General features: G+C 33.6%; 1 protein-coding gene across 1 annotated transcript; it reads right to left on the bottom strand.

Annotated features, from left to right (window-relative positions):
• Nucleotides 1–13,646: 13,646 nt before the first annotated feature.
• Nucleotides 13,647–21,264, bottom strand: LOC143538397 (rab GTPase-activating protein 22-like). Its single transcript, XM_077031970.1, has 11 exons — nt 21,151–21,264; nt 19,829–19,924; nt 19,512–19,615; nt 19,066–19,238; nt 18,371–18,451; nt 18,140–18,262; nt 14,864–14,952; nt 14,685–14,793; nt 14,520–14,617; nt 14,167–14,445; nt 13,647–13,809 (listed from the first exon to the last, which is right to left on the bottom strand). Exons 1-11 carry the CDS (start codon nt 21,247–21,249, stop codon nt 13,678–13,680), a joined length of 1,383 nt encoding a protein of 460 aa, XP_076888085.1. The 5' UTR covers nt 21,250–21,264; the 3' UTR covers nt 13,647–13,677.
• Between the last annotated feature and the right edge of the window lie 223 nt (nt 21,265–21,487).

The raw sequence follows: 21,487 nt of genomic DNA, 5'->3' as shown, positions 1-21,487 counted from the left end.
AGACCCAACCGAGGGCCCTCGGCCCTGATAATATCTAATGCATTAGCCACCTCTTTAGTGTCCCTGATAATCGTACCATCATCCAAGTACCAAGCATGGAAAAGAAGCTTGCAACGATCTCTGATTCGGTGAACAAGTGGATGCAAAACTAAGGCAAAGAGAAGAGGCCCAAGAGGGTCCCCCTGCTGAACCCCAGTGGTGGACCTAATGTAAGCATCCCCCACATATAACCTAGCCGATTGCCCATATAAATAATCTACCCATAAGGAAAGAAGGACATCGACTACGTACCTCATGTAGAAGGACTGTCCTATCAACTAAGTTGAAGGCATTAGAGAAATCAACGGTAAGCATAGCCAATGACCCATCCGAGTGAAACTGATTTAAAAACATGTTCGTGCTATGAAGCACGGCCTCTGCCTCACTAGGGACTCCCACCCCAAATTGAAAGTCACAGAGGTATTTAGCAATCTCCTTCCCGACACCCCTCATAGCCACCTTAGAGACCAATCTCCTCCAAATGGCCCCTACAGCAATAGGTCTAATCCCATTGTCCGGTTTAAGCAATGGCGTAAGGAGGGCAGACGCAACAAACTCTGCCAACACACTAGGGCACCTTCCCCCCAAAAATAAATTAACAACCACAGAAATAGCCTTGAGCAAACTATCCGTACTAGGAGACCCCTCTCCACACAGCGCATCTAAAATGTGTTGAGCTCTCAATCCGTCCCGCCCACACGAAGCCCTTCAGGGAAAGATTTAATGCAACCAAGCACACAATCAACGTCCACAACATAAAGTTGATTGTGTATTGTTTTTAGATGCTTTAATTATATATAGTCGGATATAAAAAAGTCCGATCGGTTTGACAATTCGGTTTGGGTATACAATGTTATACCCGCTAGTTAATTAAAATTACACATCCAGTAGACCCCAACTCAAAACCCGCCGGATATCTTTCAGGGGGTTATGATAAAATAAAATGTTATACCCGTGGCGACACGGATGGTGCTCGTTTATTTGGACCCATTTTAAATCAAAAATTTCAATATATTGCTTCAAATTGGCCTGTTGTATAACTTGAGTAAACCTAAATTAACATATTCTGAATAACGTTATTAAACCCAAATTGACCTACTTTTATCAAAATTGACTCATTTTGATGAATTAACCACAATCATCGAGTGTAATATGACCAATTACATGTATGCACACATCACCCAAACCGTCCTATTCATTAGTTTGCCAAGCTTATCTATAGTCAATATTATATTCTCTTATATCTTTCTATATTTAAAACAAAGGCAGGGTTAGCATCAACCTTTCACCAAGCATTCACGATTATAACGATTTATTGATTATCTCGACTCCTTACTTATATATAAACCACTTCAATGTTTGTTCACCCACACATGTGATGCAACTTTTGGCTGTTTCCTCCTTTTTCAAGTTTGCTTTGAGCATCAATATTTCATTAGCCATGGTTTATCTCGTTGTGAAGTAAGAGTAATACACAAACTCATATCCTATAATCTACCTATTCTAATAAAGTAAAATAAATGGGACATTTATCATGTTTTGGTTAATTCTCACAATTTTTTCCCTCCAAAACTAATATACCCTAATATATGTAATAAATCAATAATTATTCACTTTCCTTTTACACTATATTTATATAATATCTATATATTTTTATAAATATAAATATTAACATATTATTTTACTATATATTTCAAAATACTTTGTGAATTCCAAAAATCAACAACAAATCATGTTACTCAAATGAAAATTGTTTCGGGTTTTTTGTGGAAGTTAAATTTGATTTTATGGGTCATAAGTTGGTAAATAGATTATTTGGTACAAATTAACTACATTTAGGTCAAAATTTGTTACGGGTCAAAAATGAAATTTTTGAGTATTTTTAAAAGTTTGAAAATGCAAAATAGATTTATCGTCAAATTTGTTATGGGTTCAAAGTGTTGACTTTAAAATGTCAAAAGTATGAAAGTTAGAATTTTAAACATGATTCGAGTTTCAAATTTACTTTTAAGGGCATTTTTTGAAATAATCCAAAGGTTCGGGAATTGGCAAATTGACTATTTTTCCCTCATCTATTAAAATTTAAGAAAAGATTGCGAACACTTTCGACATGCCACCCCCATGCCTATCAATGTTTCTAACTTTTATCAAATTTGAAATATTTATGTCAAAATTAATTTTTTCTTCAGTTTTGATCAGAACGTTGTATGGGAAGCATGCCAAGCAAAACTATGCTCAAATGAAACAAAATATTCACAAAATTGAATGGGTTAACATGTTATTTTTTATGTTGTCATTATGACAAAGTCGAGAAGCCCTCTGAAAGTTATCAAAATCTTTTTTATGGTGTAGCTCAGAAAAACATAGTTCTTGAAAAACATCCATTGCTACAATTTAATATCCTACTTTCTTTTGATGTGTGGTAAATTGATAAATATATCAATAAAGCTAACGCCTCTTTTGTATTTAGGCTGAGTGGTTATAACTACTATCATATGAGAAGTCTTATTTTCGAAATGGTTCATAACCAAAATTCTTTCAATTATACATATATGACACCGATAATGAATTTTTTAATAGAAATCGGGTACGATTTTGCAAGGAGATTTTTTTATTAAGTTCATTTAAAAAAATCATGTTGTGATACAAATAAAATCAACTTATGTACACATTGTATAGATACAAGGATAGGTGTAATACATTTTTTTTCATATACGTTATGTAATTATTTGTTTTACTTATAATTTTATAATTTAAATTATCCTGTGTGTAACACGAGCTCTAAAACCAGTTAATTATATATCATATACACATAAAGTTATGTTTGTGGTAAGTTAGTAAAAATATTATGATTTCTACTGCTTTCCCACCAAATTGAATAGCAAAATTAAAAATATCATCTACTACTTTACAAAGGCAAACATGGACATAGTAAGTCTCCAAGACTTTTAAGAAATTAGGAGAAGTAATAAACGAACGCAAAGACCAATAAATTAAGAGTTGAAAAGTCACCAGAAAATCGTTACCCCAATTTTTGGTTGGTATCACAATTGGACGACTTAAATATATATACATTCTAGTGAGAATAAGCAAGATTCTCCATAATCTTTGCATTGCAAATTTGCAATATAGACCATGTTAAAAATAATAAGAAAACCATTCATAACAAGAATTGAAAGAGACATCCATGCAATGCCTTAGTCACATGAAATGCCTTAGTCACTATCACTTTTCTAATTACATTAGAGAGTGCATTCTAATTTTATAATGGGTGCACTTAAAGATGGCAACAAAACCCAGACATGATGGGAAAAGCCAAACCCCGACATAAATTGGACAGAAAATACCTGACTCATTAGGGTTTGGGACGGGGTTAGGATTAGTTTTGAAAATTTTCGTGGGTTTGGAACGAGTTTGGGATTTGTAATATACCCGATTATCCCACCCGATTACCCGATAGCATTGACCCATTTACATACCCGATGTACCCGACATAACTTTTTTTATATTATATATATTTATATATAATATATTATACATATATTATTTGTCAAAACTTGTTTATAACAATTATTTGAGACATTTCAATTTTATGGTAATCATTATTTATAATTGATTAGTTATATTTTGTCAAAATCCGATAGAAACCCAACGGATTTTGGGTCGGATATACCCAACGGGTATTTTGTCAAAACCTGATAGGAAATCCGAAACAGGTAATTACCCAATTAAAACCTGATAAGTTTGGGGCGGGTTTGGGACAAACTTTAATAATCAGGTATGGGATTGGGAATACATAAACCCGACCAATTGACATCCCTAGGTGCACTGCGAATTTTATATATAACATGTAATAACCCAATAGAAAATTAACGAAAAAAAATTAGGGGTTAGTTAAATTAAATTCTAAACATAAAGGTTTGTTTTGTAAATATTAAACAAATTATGAAATAAAGTAGGAGGACCAGTTCTGCCAAATACCAAAAGTTGGTTTGTTTTTGCTTAAAACATCTGCAGGAAGCTTATGTCTGCGGGCACGCAGACATAAGCTTCTGAAGACAGTTTGTTTTCTTTAAATAAAATCTGCAAACTACTTTTATGGTCGTAAAAAATAAGCTATTGTTTAACTTCTTCACACTTCTTAACATCCTACCAACACCCAATGTTCAACACCACCACCACCCATCATGCGCCGCCACCACTACCACCGTCCACCACCACCCACCGTTCGCCACCACCACCCACTGTCCGCCGCCGCCACCGTCCATCACCGCCACCACCCACCACCCACTACCACTACCACCATCCACCACCCACCACCACCGTCCATCACCACCACCACCCACCCACCCACCCGTCGGCCATAACCATCATCCACTACCACCACCTACCGTTCGCCACCACCACCACCTACCATCCGCCACCCACCACCACCGTCCATCACCACCACCACCCACCCGTCGGCCACAACCATCGTCCTACCACCGTCCACCACCACCTACCATCCGCCACCAACATCGTCGACCACCGACCACCATCACCGTCCATCACCACCACCACCCACCGTCCCCCACCACCACCACCTACCATCCGCTACCAACACCATCCACCACCCACCACCATCACCATCCATCACCACCACCACCCACCGTCCGCCACCACCACCATCCACCGCCCACCACCAACTATTTTACTAGTCTAAACACGTTAAATGATTTCTATCTACTGTGATATGTATGATAGATAACTAATTTTCAGCTTATGTAGACGATACCCAGTTTATAAAACAAACAGTATTATATTTTCAGATTGCAGACCTTCAGACCACATCTTCAGTTGCAGACATGAAATCAGATGAAATCAGATTGCTGACAATTTTTGTCTTAAAAATCAAACAGCACCTTAATCTTCCACGATGATTTTCCGGCAAAAACTTTTCCTTTTGAATTTGAAACTTAATATCTAAATCCTAAATCCAAACGATTGTAGCGAAGCTTGGGGTGCAAGGTTCGGTTGATTATATAATCTTGTCACAAACGTGCATCCAGATCGTGTTCACCTTACCGCCGCCCTGCAACTCGCTGCCGGAAAACGGCGACGCCCACCACCCCCCTCACCGCTTGTTGTCACCACTATGGTTAACCTTTGGTTCAGTTATGTTCAACCATCATCCACTACTGTTACCCCACTACAGCCACCGCGCACCGTCATTGTTGCTCACCATTTGACGTCCTGTTCTGCAATTCAACCACCATCACGCATCCGTATTCTGTCGCCGCTCCCGCTCCATTTAGTTTTGTTCGGCTACCGAGTTAATAATTTTGATTGTATGTATCATCTTGAGTTCCGTTTCGTTCCGGCGACTAATAAATGTTTAATATAAGATTTTGTTTTGGAAGAACATATGTAGGCATAAATAAATAAATAAATCAAGCGTTTTTGTTTTGCTTTGTTCAACTAACTTGGGTTTCATATTATGAATACTTGGATGCATATATATATATAACCAAGTCTAGATTTTATCTAACTAGTAACATGTATAAACAACTATAATTATGCTTATGAACTTGGAAAATTTCTAAAGTTTTTTGTCACTTAGTTTATGCTCCCTGACTCACACCATGATTGAAGAAATTATGTGAGTTGGTATTATTATAATGCTAGAAATATGAATTTTATTCCTTTCACAGTTTATTAGATAATAAATCAAAGTATTGGTTTTCATTAATATTTTATGTTATAACAAACGTTATGAGTCCGTCGCGGGATAAATCATCGAACCCTCAAGTCCAATCGAGTAACACAATTTAGTAATTTAAAATTGGTGAAAATAAACTGTAGGTTTTAAATTGCTCCTGTGAGGACAACTTCTTGTTTTGTCGTACTTTGCTTTTGCTAATTCAACTAAGGTACGGTTTCTGGTTTCTTTCTATCATAGTATTAATTATATACTGTTATTTCATAGTACGGTTTCTGTTTTCGTTCACTTTTAGTATTGACTCTCACTACTAAAAAAGGGACCATTAGAGACTTAAATATTAGAGACTGATATATCAGTCTCAAATACGTACTATCTAGGACTGGTTTATCAGTCCCTAATAATATTGGGGACTGAATTTTATATGGCTTTTATTTAGGACTAATAATCAGTCCCTAATATTTTGGCACCTTATTTGAGACTAGATTTCAGTCGCAAACATGTCTGCGCAATATAAGGTTTTGGAAGATAAATTATTAGCGACTAAATTTCAGTCCCCAAACATGTCCATGCTATAATGAAAATGTCGTGAATGTATTAGCGACGGGTCTTCAGTCTTAGATATGAAGGAACCCTATTAGAGACTAGTGAATCAGTCCTAAATATTCCCCGAACAGTTCAGATAGGGAGTGATTTTCAGTTGTGACTGTCTTTTTTATATGAAAAGATTAAAGACTAATTTTCAATTTTCAATTATCTAGAATAAATTATACCATTTTAAGGTAATTATTAGAGGCTAAATATCAGTCTCATAAAATCTTGTAAGAGACGTAATTTGTTCTATAATTTTAGGAAAATACATTATTAATACTAAAAATGCCTTTTGTATAGACTAATTTTTAGTCTCCTATATGTCAACGGTTAATTCTATCAATTTTAAAGAAGAATCATAGGGTGAAAAACCAGTCTAAAAAGTTCTTGTAAATACCATGGATTTTAAAAGCAATCTGAATCAGCTGGTTCAATTGGAAAGTTGGTTAAGCTCATTGAGAGTAGTTATTTAATCATGATTAGTGAGGAAATGATGGTCAATGAGTGCTATAAGTGGTTATATGTCGTTAACGTTGATTTAGTGATGGCCAAATATATATGGTCAACATTTGCCAATGATGGTTCTTTAGGGGCTAATCTTTGACAAACAAAGCTAAAAGTGTGTGTGGTGGTGGTGGTGGTGGTGGTGGTGCTGGTGGGGGGTGGTTATCACTCTATGAAAGTTTATACCACATGTCTAATTAAGGTCAATTAGATTAATATTGGTTTGTACAGACCAATGATGGTTAATACTATTCAAAATAGGCTTTTAGCGAAAAATAAGTTGGGAAATCATTTTAGAAAAAGAAGATAATTGTTAAAAGTAAATTTAAAGTTCTTATGTAAAAAATTTAACTAAATAACTTATTTACATTTATTAGCTACTATGTATAATTATATACTATGAGAATATAAACAATGAGTTATAATTTCATACATTTGTTATATATAGGTTATTGGTTAGGGTTTTAATATATCAAACTGGGTCTTAATTGATTTTGTTGGATTTGAATAGATAAAACTGGGTTTTATTATGTCGTGATCATAGTTAAATGCAACTTGTATAGTCTTGTAACATGTTAAACGGGGTTGTTACGAGTAAAGCTGCTCCAATCAAATACTTAATCATTTATTTAGATTATATATGACTTGTAAAGATTGAAGTTTACTATTACTAGTAAAAAATTAAATTTAGAAAAAAATGATTACTAAAATGTAAGTAAGGTTAAAAAAATATAAAGGCGGTTAAATAATTTCCAAGTGAATTTTTTCAAAAAATTTCAATTTCCTCAAAAGTTGTAGGAAGAACACCAGTTAAAATCTACTTCCTAACCTAATCACGATCACCCTAAAACAAAGGCTCCCTCTTAGCGTGAGATCTATTCCTAATTTTTTATCTCTAAGCCATAAGGATGAAACACCAAGTCGCCACAATTGCCCACATCGTCATTACTGGACAGCCACAACCCAGCAACAAGGAGATAAGACATGTAAGTTTTTTGTGTACTTGTTATTTTTATTGAGATTTTTTCAAAAAAATTAATTCATTTTATTCATACAAACAAGGTTGTCCCACAAACAATGAACAACTAGGCAAATCGGCAAAATCAATGGTTTTGTGATATTATGATCCTGCAATTACATGGCTCTGTGCGATTTTCATATCTGCGTGTCTTGACTCTTATGCGAATTTTATTTTTTATTTTGGTTTCATAGTTCACAACATTCTACAGTGGTCTGTTTTCTTACAACCGGTTTTGACTTTTGAGTAAAGATCGCAAACTTAAGTCGTAAGCGTTCCCTACAGTTTCAGAAATTTGAAAACCAACCAACCAAACACTTGATAAAAAAACGACCGCAAAAACAAATTGATGATTGGTTTGGATGGTTTCATGGTTTTAAGCTAAACCATGAACACTCGTAGATGTATGTAAACTGTTTTATGGAAACGATATACTTTTGAGTTCATTTGTTTTAATAGCAGCAATTGGTCTTGAATGTATGTAGCTTGAGATGGTTATGGTGAAGATCCATGTGCTTACAAACTATAAAAGATACAAAACAAGATTAAAGTGTTGAATGCGCTTCGGGTCATAATTAAAAATTATCTTTTTAGTGCTTTATGTATACTTTCTTTGTTTATATTTTAATTGTTTGTACTTCTCAATTTAATTAGTCAGATTTGGCATTTAATTGGTTATGTAAAAATGTATTTAGGACTGAAACAGGAAGCGACAAGAAGCTTCAAGTCGGTTTTTAGTTACCCATTGAAAAATTGGAGTGTCTGAGAACGATAACGCCTTAAAGGTTTGATTCTATTATATAGGCACAGTTTTTAGAAGTCAAATGAACTGTTATTGGAACATGATACAAGTTTAGCACCAGAAGTTTACTATTCAACAAATTTCTATGATATTGTATGTAGTCCTAAGTTTTTATAGATATACAAGCATGCTTTTGTATCAACACATAATTTTCTTCATGATTGTTAAGAATAGTCATCTTTTTAAAGGTAGTAATATTGCCTCTACAACAATAGCTAAAATAGTGTTTCAACTACTGTTGCACGATTCTGAATTTGCTTGGGTTTGCTTGATAATTAAACTCTAGAAAAATATGCCCATGTCAATTTGTGCTTTTTTTAATTGATTTTTTTTACACTTTCTATATATTTCAAGTACAATTTTTAAAATTAGCATAATTCTTGTCAATTGTTTGGAATTTTGACATTGCTGGTGCATATTAAAATTGCATATCTTATTATTGGTGTCAATGTAAATTTTACTTCATGTGCAGGGGAAAATAATACAATCATCATGGGATGTATGTGCTGCGCTTGTGTTAGAGGGAAACAGATATTTGGAAGAAATTGGATGCTGGATCACTAAGCGAGTGACAATTCAATCTATAATAGATCTATTCCGTTACTTTGTAGTACGGATTTTCGTTATGCGTCAGTTACATTTTGAGTTTAGTTATTTTATATAATATATTTTTGTAGCATACAACAGATCATATAATTTGTACTCTTTATTGCATATTCCGGTTTCAATATGTTTAGTTACATGGTTTTAACTTAGTACTCTGTTACCTGAGCATTTTTTGACTTGTCGTTGGGGCGTCAACGACATGGCACTTGTCGTGACAGTGCGTAATTAAAGTTCACGGCGTCTCTAACTAGTACTTGTATAGTGTTAGGGCCACTTAGGGGCGTATGGATCGATCCTAGTTCTGTTCTGGTTTCTGACTTCTGACTTCTGGGGGATGGAACAATGCGTGTACGCCACACGTACCATCTCATTGGTGCATGGACTAGCTAGCTGTGTACCCCTCTGTTTCTGGCTCTGGGTGCTTCTGTGTACACGACTTATTTATGTTAATATACCATTGTCGTGTAGTTTGATATATGTTTTTGTATATGTTTATGATTATAGTTAAGTATCTGATTTGGTTTCTGTAGTAATTTGGTTATGTTTTGTATTTGCATCTGCATCAGTTTCCCTTCAATATCCGTATTATTTTCAGTTAGCCTTGTTATGATTTTAAATGTCAGTTCTATTTTCTTTTGCTTTTCGTAAGTTCGTCTTTGCATGTACTATTGTTCTATCCATTACTGGGCAATTTTTGGCTTAGCTGTGTTTTCTTGTTTGTGTTTGTCTTATTTTGTTGGCAGGTAATCCGGAAAATCAGGGAAATCAGTGATGAGAGTAAAATGAAGCTCATGAATAAAGACTTTTATTTATTTTCGCATTTAATAAATTTGACTTAGGAATTTTCCGTCGAAGTGGTTTTAACTCGTTGGTTGCTCTTGGATTATTTTTTTTATTCCTTTTAAATGGATTGTGTTTGGTTTATGATATCTGTAATAGTAACACGTCAGCCTGTTCCGGGTTGAGGTGTTACATAACATTACACTATAATTTCAAAACTTGGGGGTTTCTCGTGCACCCTTTACCTTCAATGTAAATCTGTCCCTAAAGGTAGTGCCGGTGGGAGTGGGAGTGCATCCCACCCCCCCTAACCATACTTCATCATTCTTAACATTCATTTTTTTTCTCTACCTTAGCGCCACATCTTTCTTTCTTGATCCATCTTTCAATCCTTACAATGCATCTTAAACCATCTTTCAACAATTTATTTTTTTCCTTTAATTAAATTAACTATATTATTCCCTAATTAAAATTAAAAAACATGAATATATTCAAATAAAACATCTAAAATAACATTCATTAAAAAAATTATATTCAAAAAACATTAAAACATGGCATCCCTCTACTTTGCCAAACTTGATGGCTGGTTTGCTCGCCAACACCTCCAATTTGTTGATAGACCTCTTGAACTAAAGGCAAAAAATTGTTTTGCGATACGTCATGGTTGTTGTCCATCACGTGCATCCAGACCCTTGCCAAATCCACGAAGCCAGTCATGCTCTCGGAGGCAGTTTTGTTTGCGTTGTGAAAAAAAATATACAGATTTTGAGAGTTTGAAATGAAAGAATAAATGCTTGTATTTAAAAAGTGAGTGAATAAAGGTTAAATATATAAGGTAGAAATAATCGATTTGTTTTTTACATATTACCGTTAATATAACCGTTTGATTCGGGTTGGAGCGCAGCATGGCCAAGCTGCCCCGGCTGTTTTCTTCGGTGCCAAAGGAATGGGGCGGTGCTCCTGATGATAACGGGCGGCACAGATTCCTCCCGCCCCCACTCCGTCCACCCCTATTCATGTGTGCATAAATTTTGTTAACTAATGGATATTATATTATGGGGCATTTACATATATCCCATCCTAAGTTATCTTAGTACATATTTATCAAATTCTTAAAAATCAATTACATATTTCCCCTTCATAAACTACATATATTACATATTTATCCATTTTCTTAAAATTAATTAATTAAATGACGGTATTACCATTAATGAACTAATTAAAAGAACTATTTACATGATCTTTCTAAAAGCATCAATTACATCACTTCCTAATTTAAACCCAAACCGAGTCAGTTTTAAGACAGACATATCGAAGCTAATAAATTCAATTGAAGTTAGACATTTTTAATCGTTAGCAAATATATAAAAAAAAGTATTTTTAAATTTCTAACATAATTTATAGGTTGTATATTTCTAACATGAGCGACGCATATATGTCCTCACATAATATTTTATAAAAAAAGATTACTAGCTTTGACAAAACTTAAAATCAACATGCATGCACTAGATTAAGAGAACAAAACTTAAAAAGATGTCAAATGCTTACATCATCCCAAAATGAATCGTACCGTCGTTATACTGAACACTCTTAGTTGAGTTGGCAATACAGTAGCTTTCAAATATTCCAAAATGATCAAACCAACATTATAAAACACAAAAAAATATTAGACACGAGAAAATTATGTTGTTTTTTCTCGTTTTGTTTTACTTGTTGATGGTTGATCTTGATGTATTGCATTTTTGCATGTCTTTTCACGGTGTCAATACCCACCACAAAGCTTTAACTTTATGTCTCCTGTTAGTCTTATCATTTGGTTAATTCTATTCTTTCTTCGTCTTCTAGGTGAACGTTTAATTGTAGGTGGGTATATCTTCTCCTCGATGTTTATTCTTTCTTGGTCTTCCAACCCTTTTTTTTTAATACTTCAAACTAAACAACACATGTCAAACACTCCCTTTATGATCTGAAGACTACGAAAGTTAGCATTTGATATTGTACACAAAAATCACACTTACCAAAAAACTCATTTGGGATCTTAATCTACGTGTCATGTGATTTTAAAAATAATTACTTGATTTAAACAAGAGCATTTCCCATATTAAAGTTTAATCTGATCCGAGACCATGAACCCGAACCTTCTTACAGCAAAGCTTTTGTCTTTTATACTTTTAGCTAGCATGAATATGCTTAAGGATATAATATCCTCGCGTCAATCATTTGCTTGCCCACCAAACATTGCCTTGTCCAATACCTATGCAGGACTCGATCGTCATACTTATATTCCATTCATGAGCCAAATATAAGATTTACCTAAACCGAAGTTATACCAAAAATTAGTATTATAACATGTATGAATCAAAATACACGATAACACATTAGAGGTAGACTCGTCTGATATGAAGGCCCAAAGCATGGTACGTGAAGTTTGGCGTACAATCTCAACAAATTCCAATCAAAAAAGAATCACATTAATCGGGTTAACGACTGATTTTTATATAATATTTTAAAAAACAGGAGATATCAATAAATTAACTGAAAATTCAGCTTTAAGCCATTCTGCCAGCTATGTTGTTTCGCGTTGCAGTTGTCATATATCTATTGTCCATATTTTCAGTCATTATAAAAAATTATAGAATACGCCCCAAACCAAACAAACAATTGGGTGATTTTATATGATTTTTAAAAGTTCAGCCAAAATTTGAGTACATGTTGCGAATTTCAACAAAGTCTCTTTCCCTAGCAAATCTATTTTCTGATTTTAAACTCAACTTACCCATGTCTAATAATTTAGGAACATCATATACAATGATTATCCACTAAGAGATGTCAAACATATCGACGTTTGGTTTTTTCACTTGGTATTATAAATTGAAAAGGAGAAAATTATAATTTTTGTACTTTTAAATTGGCTAAATTATGAAATTGATCCTTTTTAAAATGACTTTCACTTTTTATTCTTTATTTGCATGTTTAGTCCTTTTCTAAATCCAAACCAAACATGCAAATAAAGGATAAAACGCGAGTCTATTTCATAATTTAGTTAATTCAAATGGACAAAAAATTTAAATTTCAATAAAAAGGGTAAAATGTTAACTGTATAATAGAAGAGCAATTACGATACGTAATTGTAAGGCTTTAGAAAGATAATACTTGTAGTTCAATGGTAAGAGCGCTATTAATCTCGTAGATAACTAAATACTTTATATATAATTGCTAGTCATGTCATATCACGACACGTTCAACTTAAACTTGAGTTTCTAACAAGTCAATCTCAAATAGCTGATGAGCAGTTTAACTCATTTACACCCTTAACAAAACTCGTATTTGCATGTTGCATGTACCGGTAAACATAATTACTCAGAAGACAATAACAAGAACAGGAGCATCTTTGTATTTACACAATATTGTTGCTACATACACATTATACATATACAAAGATGACTTGTACATTTGTCTTGTAAGAAAAAAAAAAGGCTCAATGACCATCAACTCACAAAAAAAATAGTGCCCCCGACACTGCATCTGATCGGCTTTTAAACACAAAAACAACCATCAAAACTCAAACCTGAAGAGATCAAAAGAAGCCAAAGAAGCTTGTTCGTTTTTGCCTGCAATGACTCGCAAATCACATTTATCTTAACGAAATTTACTTAAAATAGCATTAATATAAACTAAAAAAAAATACCTTTTTAGATACTTTTTGTAAATTTTCATAGCTCCTCTGCAAACTTTCTTAGCATCCATATTCCCAGACATGTCATTTAGACTCTAGAAAATAAATAAAAATTATTTCAAAAAATTAGCAGCATGTAAAAAATGGAACATTTTTGCTTAGCAAAACAATTCAAAAGCTGAAACAGGTTATTTTTCAATGTGAGCCAAAAAGGCAAAAACAGGCTTGGTCATGTCGGGGTGAGCGGTCAACATTTTTTGTTGACTTTTAAACAAAATCAAGTTGTTAATGTATTAAAATATGTTTATAAAACCTATCATACCAAAATGCTATCTATTTTGTTCGAATCAATCTATTTAAGCAGACGTAAACATTTTAAATAACATCTACTCGACCCGTTTGACCCATTAAACCCTTCAACAATAAAACCAAAATAAAGTCAAAAGGTCAACCTTTACAACATCATCTAGTCCCCGAGCTTCTCTGAGTAACTTGTCGTTCCTGTCCTTGAGGATACTCGCTACAACAAAGACAGATATAGGAAGTGGTGCACCCAACCCAGGCCCGGACCCGTTTCTGGACCCGGCCCGATTTCTCCTGTTTGCTCTTTCATACTTGCCATACTGACGTTTGGATTTTCGTGTCGGTTTGTGAGCATCATTATCATTGTGCGTTTCTGATCCTTCATATATTGAGAACAATTCGGGATCATACTCCAAAGCCCACATCATCTGTTCGGTTCAAAACACAAAATGTTTTTAAATAATAAATATACTTTTTTGACCAGATTATTATTATTTATTACCTCCCACAAATATAATGAATCTCCAAAAGAAAATTCTCGCCGAAACGACACCATAAGCATTCGGAATGCAAATAGATAACCGCCTCCACCAAGGTGTTCTGCATATGCATATGTGAATTTAACAGAAGATTTTTATTTGTTTATTATTTATTTATGTGAAAATACCTAAATGTTGGTGAAGTTTAGGATTAATAACTTGATTCACATTAGCCAAGATATCAAGTTGTGCTTCAACCCCCACGGAGTTGTTTGCCGTGCACCTGAAATTCCCTCTCTTTAAACGTGTAATTAATATTTAATCGACAATAAATATAAAATAGTTACATGAAAAATAATATACTCACCAATCTGTGCATCAATCGTTCAAAGCACCAAAATGCATCTGCTTCATTTTCAAAAAGCAAAATCATGGGGGAGCAAATATCACTCATCCCTGTATAAAGTGTTCAGTTTAGAATTAGAATCTTGAAGACAACTACTTCTTTTAATGGTAGGGGTAGCCTCCGTTACCCCTCAACTTTTCGTCAATAGTATAAAAAATTATTTTTTTGGGCAGGTTTTCGTATTTCATTACCCCGGAAAAAATATGACGTTACCCCTATTTGTTTTAAAGCTCAACCAATTTAAAAGTTCACCTAAAGAAAAGCCCAACCAAAGTTTAAAGCCCAAATCAATTAAAACCCATTAACCATTTTCAAAATAATACTCGTTGTTTGGAAATTGGAAACTAGCCAGACATCAAACAGCGTTGCACCAGACACCACCACTCGACACCATTTTGAGGTTGAAGTTTTTAATATGGTTTTGGATATGCAAATTCAAGAACATGAAAACAGATTCAGTGATGTCTCAACTAGTTTGATAGAAAATATGCCCAGTTTAAATCCTTGCAATTCATTTTCTAAGTTTGATATATCTAAGATAGTGTCATTTTATAAGATGCATCCGAATGATTTTAGCAATGATGAAAGATGATGTATTTCGCTGATGATCTTGCGACCTTTTATCACACTTTAAAGGAAGATGATAATCTTGCAAAAATGGGTGTAATGTGCGACCTTTCTCGTGTAATGGTGGAGATGGGAAAGTCACCACTTTTCCTTTGGTTTATCGAATATTGAAGCTAGCAGGTTGCAACTGTTGAAAGATGTTTTTCTAAAATGAAGCTTATCAAGACAGATTTGTGCAACCGAATGGGTGGTCGACCGATCCTTGCCCGACACCCTGATAGGCCTGAATTTTTATTTTTTAATTATATATATATTTTAAAAATATGTATTTTTAATGTTTAAACCCAAATACTCAACTAATTTAAGGGCCAATTTTTTCCTCCTTCGGCAAAAAAAGTTTCACGATTCTCGGAGACGGCCCTAGTTTACATTGTGTGAAATACGGTAAAACAAATTTTTTTGAACGTTACCCCTGAAATTGATGTCTAGATCCGCCACTGGCGGTCCCTTGCTCAATAAATAAGTAATGTCTTAGTTATGATTAAAAAAGCAGATGCATGATCATATACAAATTAATCTTAACATGAAAAGTGTAGGAACCGATTAGTAACTGACACGTGGCACCCAACCTATTTTCGAATATGGGTATAATGGTATTTTACTCCTGTTTTGTATTTGGCAAACCCCTGAATTAAAGGAACCGACTGTCGGTTTACTTTTGGGACGTGCAATTTGTTTTCTAGAAAAAGTATATTATTTAGGCTACGTCAAATCTATGGATTTAGGTTAATCACGTTTCTGGAGAATTTTTTAATATCACAAATAATGCTCTAGATGAGAACACATGGAGTTTTCATTATGTGTTAAGACTTATTAATTATTATTGAATTTTCACTTACTTTTTGTTAGATAAACTGTATGACTTTTTAATAACTAATATATCATACATGCTGTTACAATCCTTTTGATGATGACTGAATGAATGATAGTAAAACAAGCACTGTATCATATATCAGTTATTAAAAATTCATACAGTTATCTAACAAAAAGTAAGTGAAAATTCAAAAATAAGTCACATAATGATTACTCCATGTGTTCTCGTCTAGAACATTATTCGTGATTTAAAAAAATTCTCCAAGCCTAAACCCCTAGGAGGCGTTTGGTTCGTGGAATTCGTTGGAATTGAATTGGAATTGGAATTGCAATTTGAATTGGAATTGGAATTGGAATTTGAAGAAATCCCTTAAAACCCATAACATGTTTGGTTCATATATTGGTTTACTGAATTGGAATTAAAGGCTCTTTAAAAAGACCTTCATAAAAAAATATGAAATAAAAATCAAAACTCAAAACAACCCCCATTTGAAAAATTATCAGACTTTCATTTTCTTTGAAGTTAAAGACCACCACCACCGGTCACAATCATCACCACCACCACTACGCCTCTGCTACCACCGTCGGTCGGCACCATCAACTACCATCTCTGACCACCGCTAGCAATCAAAACTGTTGAAAAAAGGGTTACGTAGATTTAAACATGGCCGGAAACCGCACGTTTATATCTGGCCGAAAAACACGGTGATTAACCATTTTTTCCGGGTCGGAAAAACATGATTCAGGTCTCGCCGGAATTGCGTTGGTGGTGGCCGGAAAAAATGATGGTGCCGGAATAAAATGTTGGTGCCCAGAAAAAATGGTGGTGGTAGTCGGTGAATATGTTGGTCATTGTGGTTGCTACTTGCTAAGGTTATTTGAGTAAATTGTAAACATTCCTTTGAAATCCCTTGAAATCCTTTGATATATTGAAGGAATCTAAATTCCATTAAATGATGAATTTGATTGGAAATCAAATCCAATTCCAATTCCTTCTCATACCAACCAAACAAGCCAAACAATGGAATTCTAATTCCAGTTCCCTTGAAATCCTTTGAAATTCTCCAACCAAATGAGCCCTTAGATTTGATGTAGCCTAAATAATATACCTTTTTTCTAGAAAAGAAATTGCAAATCTGAAAAACGGTTAGTCAGTTCCCTTAATTCAAGGGTTTGCCAAATACAAAACAGGAGTAAACTACCATTATACCCTTGTTCGAAAATAGGTTGAGTGTCATGTGTTATTAGACAGCATTTATAATAGTCATAACTAGGGGACTCTTTGGATTACTTAGTATCTTATTTATACCCCTTGTAAATCATCTATATAATAACACAAGAAATACAACTCTTCACATACAATTCTCTCAACTAATCATACACCAATTTTATCTCGTGTCAGTTACTAATCGGTTCCTACGCTTTTCATGTTAATGTTAATTTGTATATGATCCTACATCTATATTTATATAACAATTACTATACTCAAATTATGATAAAAATAACTACATAACATGTATTATGTTATATATAAAACTATTCAGTAAAATATATATAAAAAACTAATTATAAATGTAGATGAACAGCAATTAAATAATAAACGAGCCGAGCTCAAACTTATAAAATTACTCACGAGCCAAACTAGAGCTTTTGAATTTGTGGCTCAAATCGAGCCGAGCTCAAGCTCGAGACCTAATAAGTTATACGAGCCAAGCTCGGGCTCGGCTCATTCACACCCCAACTTATAAATAAAAAGGTCAATGTACCAAATATAATTAACAAAAACATATTACTCACCCTGACCATAACCAACATCTTTATCATACCAAGCATAGACAGCAAGAACATCCCAAAGTTTTGCAAGATTCTCTTGCTTCTCATAAAACGTTAGTGACCTGTCCGTGCGAACTACATCAAGACCTGCCATAAATTTGTAGTTTAACATCACAAAACTTGCATGCTACTTTTGTTTTAAAATTTAAAGAAACAAAATTGAGAGTAAGTGTTCATATTTATATATATATCAACCTATTTGATGTAGAGCACGCTTCCATTGAATTATTTCCTTATCATGCTCTCCAGATTCCACTGTGTCTGGAACTGGACCAACTGCAAGTACACAACACGGTTCATTAGTGATAAGCAACGATTTAGAGATGGCAATTTCAACTTATTTACTTATGAATGGGTCGGTCAAAGTTGAATATAAAAAATAACTTACAAAGAAATAGGTCAAAACTCACCCAACGGGTATGCTTAATGCATAAACCTCCTAGATTATTTTATTTAAAAAAAATTAGATTGTTCTTGAAATTAATTTTTCTTTTTTTGTAATCACAATGACCCACGGTAACTGTTTATTAAAATAGTTGGCAAAAAGAGCCTTGGGTCAACCCAACACGACTCACTCCGTAAAGTTACCAAAGATGATTTGCTTTATTTAAATTGGAAGCGAGATAAAATAACTAAACATGTCAAACAAGTTAAAAGTTGACCAAAGTGTATACTTAATGCACAGGCCTCCAATATCGTTTTACTCAAGAAAATAAATTATTATTGAAATAATATAAGATTGGTTAACTACACCTGACAAACAAGTTAATTATTAACAAAACTAGACAAAAAGCATTTTGGGTCTACCCAACACAGCCTGGTTTACTCGTAAGAAAAGGCACACATTTTGACCGTCAAAGGTTCTTAGGGCTCATAAAATTTTACATTACCAGTTTCTTGAGATTGTTGTATTGGAAGGTTTTCAAGATTTGTCTCTAGCGGTACAGCTGGATCATGTATCGGATCACCATTTGCTGTGACCGCACGTGCAGTGATGAACTTGCCACTTCCAACAACAGGAAAAATACGGCTGCATGATTCTTTCATCTCAGCATATTGATCCCTGAAAGCATCAAGAAAATCTAAAAAATTTACCGCCTCGTTCCATAGAAAATGAAAATGTTACAATGTTTTTTATTGAAGGGTAGTGTAGATATTGGAAAGGGTCAAACATGTTAATCAAAAATATGTAAGAAGAAAAAGTATGACCCGTTTAGCTACTTTGTCTATTACTAATTTGACCCGTTTGAGATTAAAAGAACAGCCAAAACCGACAAATTTTTAAGTAAATTGAAGAAATCACCACCTCTACATAACATAGAAAGATATATATTACCTTCGTCTTTGTCGTATTTTTTCCCGTTCATCAAACGTGCTTTTAGGATCATAACAACTAAGAAGAAAGTCCCACACTTCTCCTCTGATCGATGGATGAATTCCCTATTATCACCAATGAGCATTACCAAAAGTGAAATAAATAATACAAGAAAATATTAGCAAATATAAGAATTATGAAACAGAGAGAACAAACAACACAATAAGAAGGGATCCATATAGTAAAAAACACAAATAAACTATGGATATGAATAATTCCATGTTGTTTTAAACAATATATTGTCAAAATAATTTGTGGTAACAAATAAAAAAACTTACTCCATAATAGATTCGATTAAGGCACTTGCCTATATCAAGATAACCTTCTGGAGTAAATGCAGCCCGCCACCTTCTTACGCTTAGAGTCTTTCCAGCCTGAACTTCAAGAAACCGATCATGAGAGTAGGATATATATAGGTAACAGATAGTCCAAAAAAATATTTTATAAAATGCAATATAAAAGCTATATTTCTTTTTCTAGTAAGATTTCGATCCAAATGGACCTATTTAGCAATCATCACAAGTTCTCTAAATTTTGTGACATTAATGGGCACTTTACATATGTGAGAGAAAAGGTTATTTTGCTGCCAAATATCATTAAGGGCATGTTTGTTATACATTAGAATAATTAGATGCTAGTAAAAGATGGTATTCCAAGTATTTTAACAAACTATCATTTCAGTGATCACTCACATATGATCATCAAGAACCAAATTTACGATGAAAATAAAAGAAACTTCGAAAAAAGATAATACTGTAGAAACAAGAGCGAATAGGTGCGTCCTAATTTCCAAAAAGAAACTGGCAAAAAGAGGATTTGAAAACGGTATGCCGTTAATTATCTTTTTATTTCTACTGAAGTTCAGCTTCCATAAACTTTTATGGTCCTAAATTCTTGAAAGTAATCCTATAAATTATCACTAGATGAAGTAATCATAATCAAATATATAACAATGCAGAGCCCATTTAATAAGTCTTTGAAAACATGGAGATCAACTATATCTATGAAGATATAATAATCAAGTTTTTCCTGCTAAATAAAAAACTTATTTGTGCCAAAAAAAAAATTATGCGTGCCAAAAAATAATCAAATTTATGAAGTAAATATCATCAAATTTTCCTGCTAAATAAAACTTAATCATGATAAAAATTAAAATAATAATAATACTAATAATAATAAAATAATAATCAAGTTTTTCCTGCTAAATGAAAAACTTATTCGTGCCAATATATATATATATATATATATGCATGCCAAAAAATATAATCAAATTTATGAAGTAATAATCATCAAATTTTCCTGCTAAATAAAATTTAATGATGATAAAAATTAAAATAATAATAATAATAATAATAATCAGCGGCAAATTAGCAATATTATACCATACCAGGAAGATCAAAGAACAAGATAATAATTACCCAATTTGTATATTACTGTACAAAAATAAGGTGATCAAGAATTCAAATTATTGAATATCACATATTACATAAGCTGAAAACATCAAAATTTTAATAAACAAAGATCAAGAAACCTAAAACACAACAAAATGAACACAGATTCAAGATCTTTTAAAAGGGTTTAACAATAATAAATTTAGTACCTTGATCCTAAAGTTGGTCACCGGGACATCTGGATATCCAGCTCTAATTTCATAAAATGAATCAGTGGGTTGTCCTGGGTCTTTCCGGCAAAGATTCATCGTAAACCCAGATCTAAAATCCGGGTTTCTTTATATGAAATTGATTGATCAATCGCAAGGAACAAAACCCAGATGGGAATTTGATTATTGTTGTGGCTGGTTACTGGGTGGCCGTGGTCAACGCGGATCTGTTGACCTTGTTGTTGTTCATTTCATTCATTAGTGTTCCACCAAATTGAATCATACTCGGTTATTGTGTGAGCCAGACATGTGATGTGCTGTGAGTGCCTAAACTCCA

This window comes from Bidens hawaiensis, unplaced genomic scaffold (genome assembly GCF_021521415.1).
Source record: "Bidens hawaiensis isolate Kalapana, Puna unplaced genomic scaffold, B.hawaiensis_p1.1 tig00011619_1, whole genome shotgun sequence".
Lineage (NCBI taxonomy): Eukaryota > Viridiplantae > Streptophyta > Magnoliopsida > Asterales > Asteraceae > Bidens > Bidens hawaiensis.
Note: the sequence above shows the minus strand (reverse complement) of the source record. Positions and strands in the feature narration are given on the sequence as shown.

Coding starts and splice junctions, on each gene's coding strand:
- LOC143538397 (XM_077031970.1), bottom strand. CDS start 21,249: ATGAATCTTTGCCGGAAAGACCCAGGACAACCCACTGATTCATTTTAT. Junction 19,925..21,150: donor TGACCAACTTTAGGATCAAG/GTACTAAATTTA, acceptor CTTGAAGTTCAG/GCTGGAAAGACTCTAAGCGT. Junction 18,263..18,370: donor GCGTGCTCTACATCAAATAG/GTTGATATATAT, acceptor AATTTATGGCAG/GTCTTGATGTAGTTCGCACG.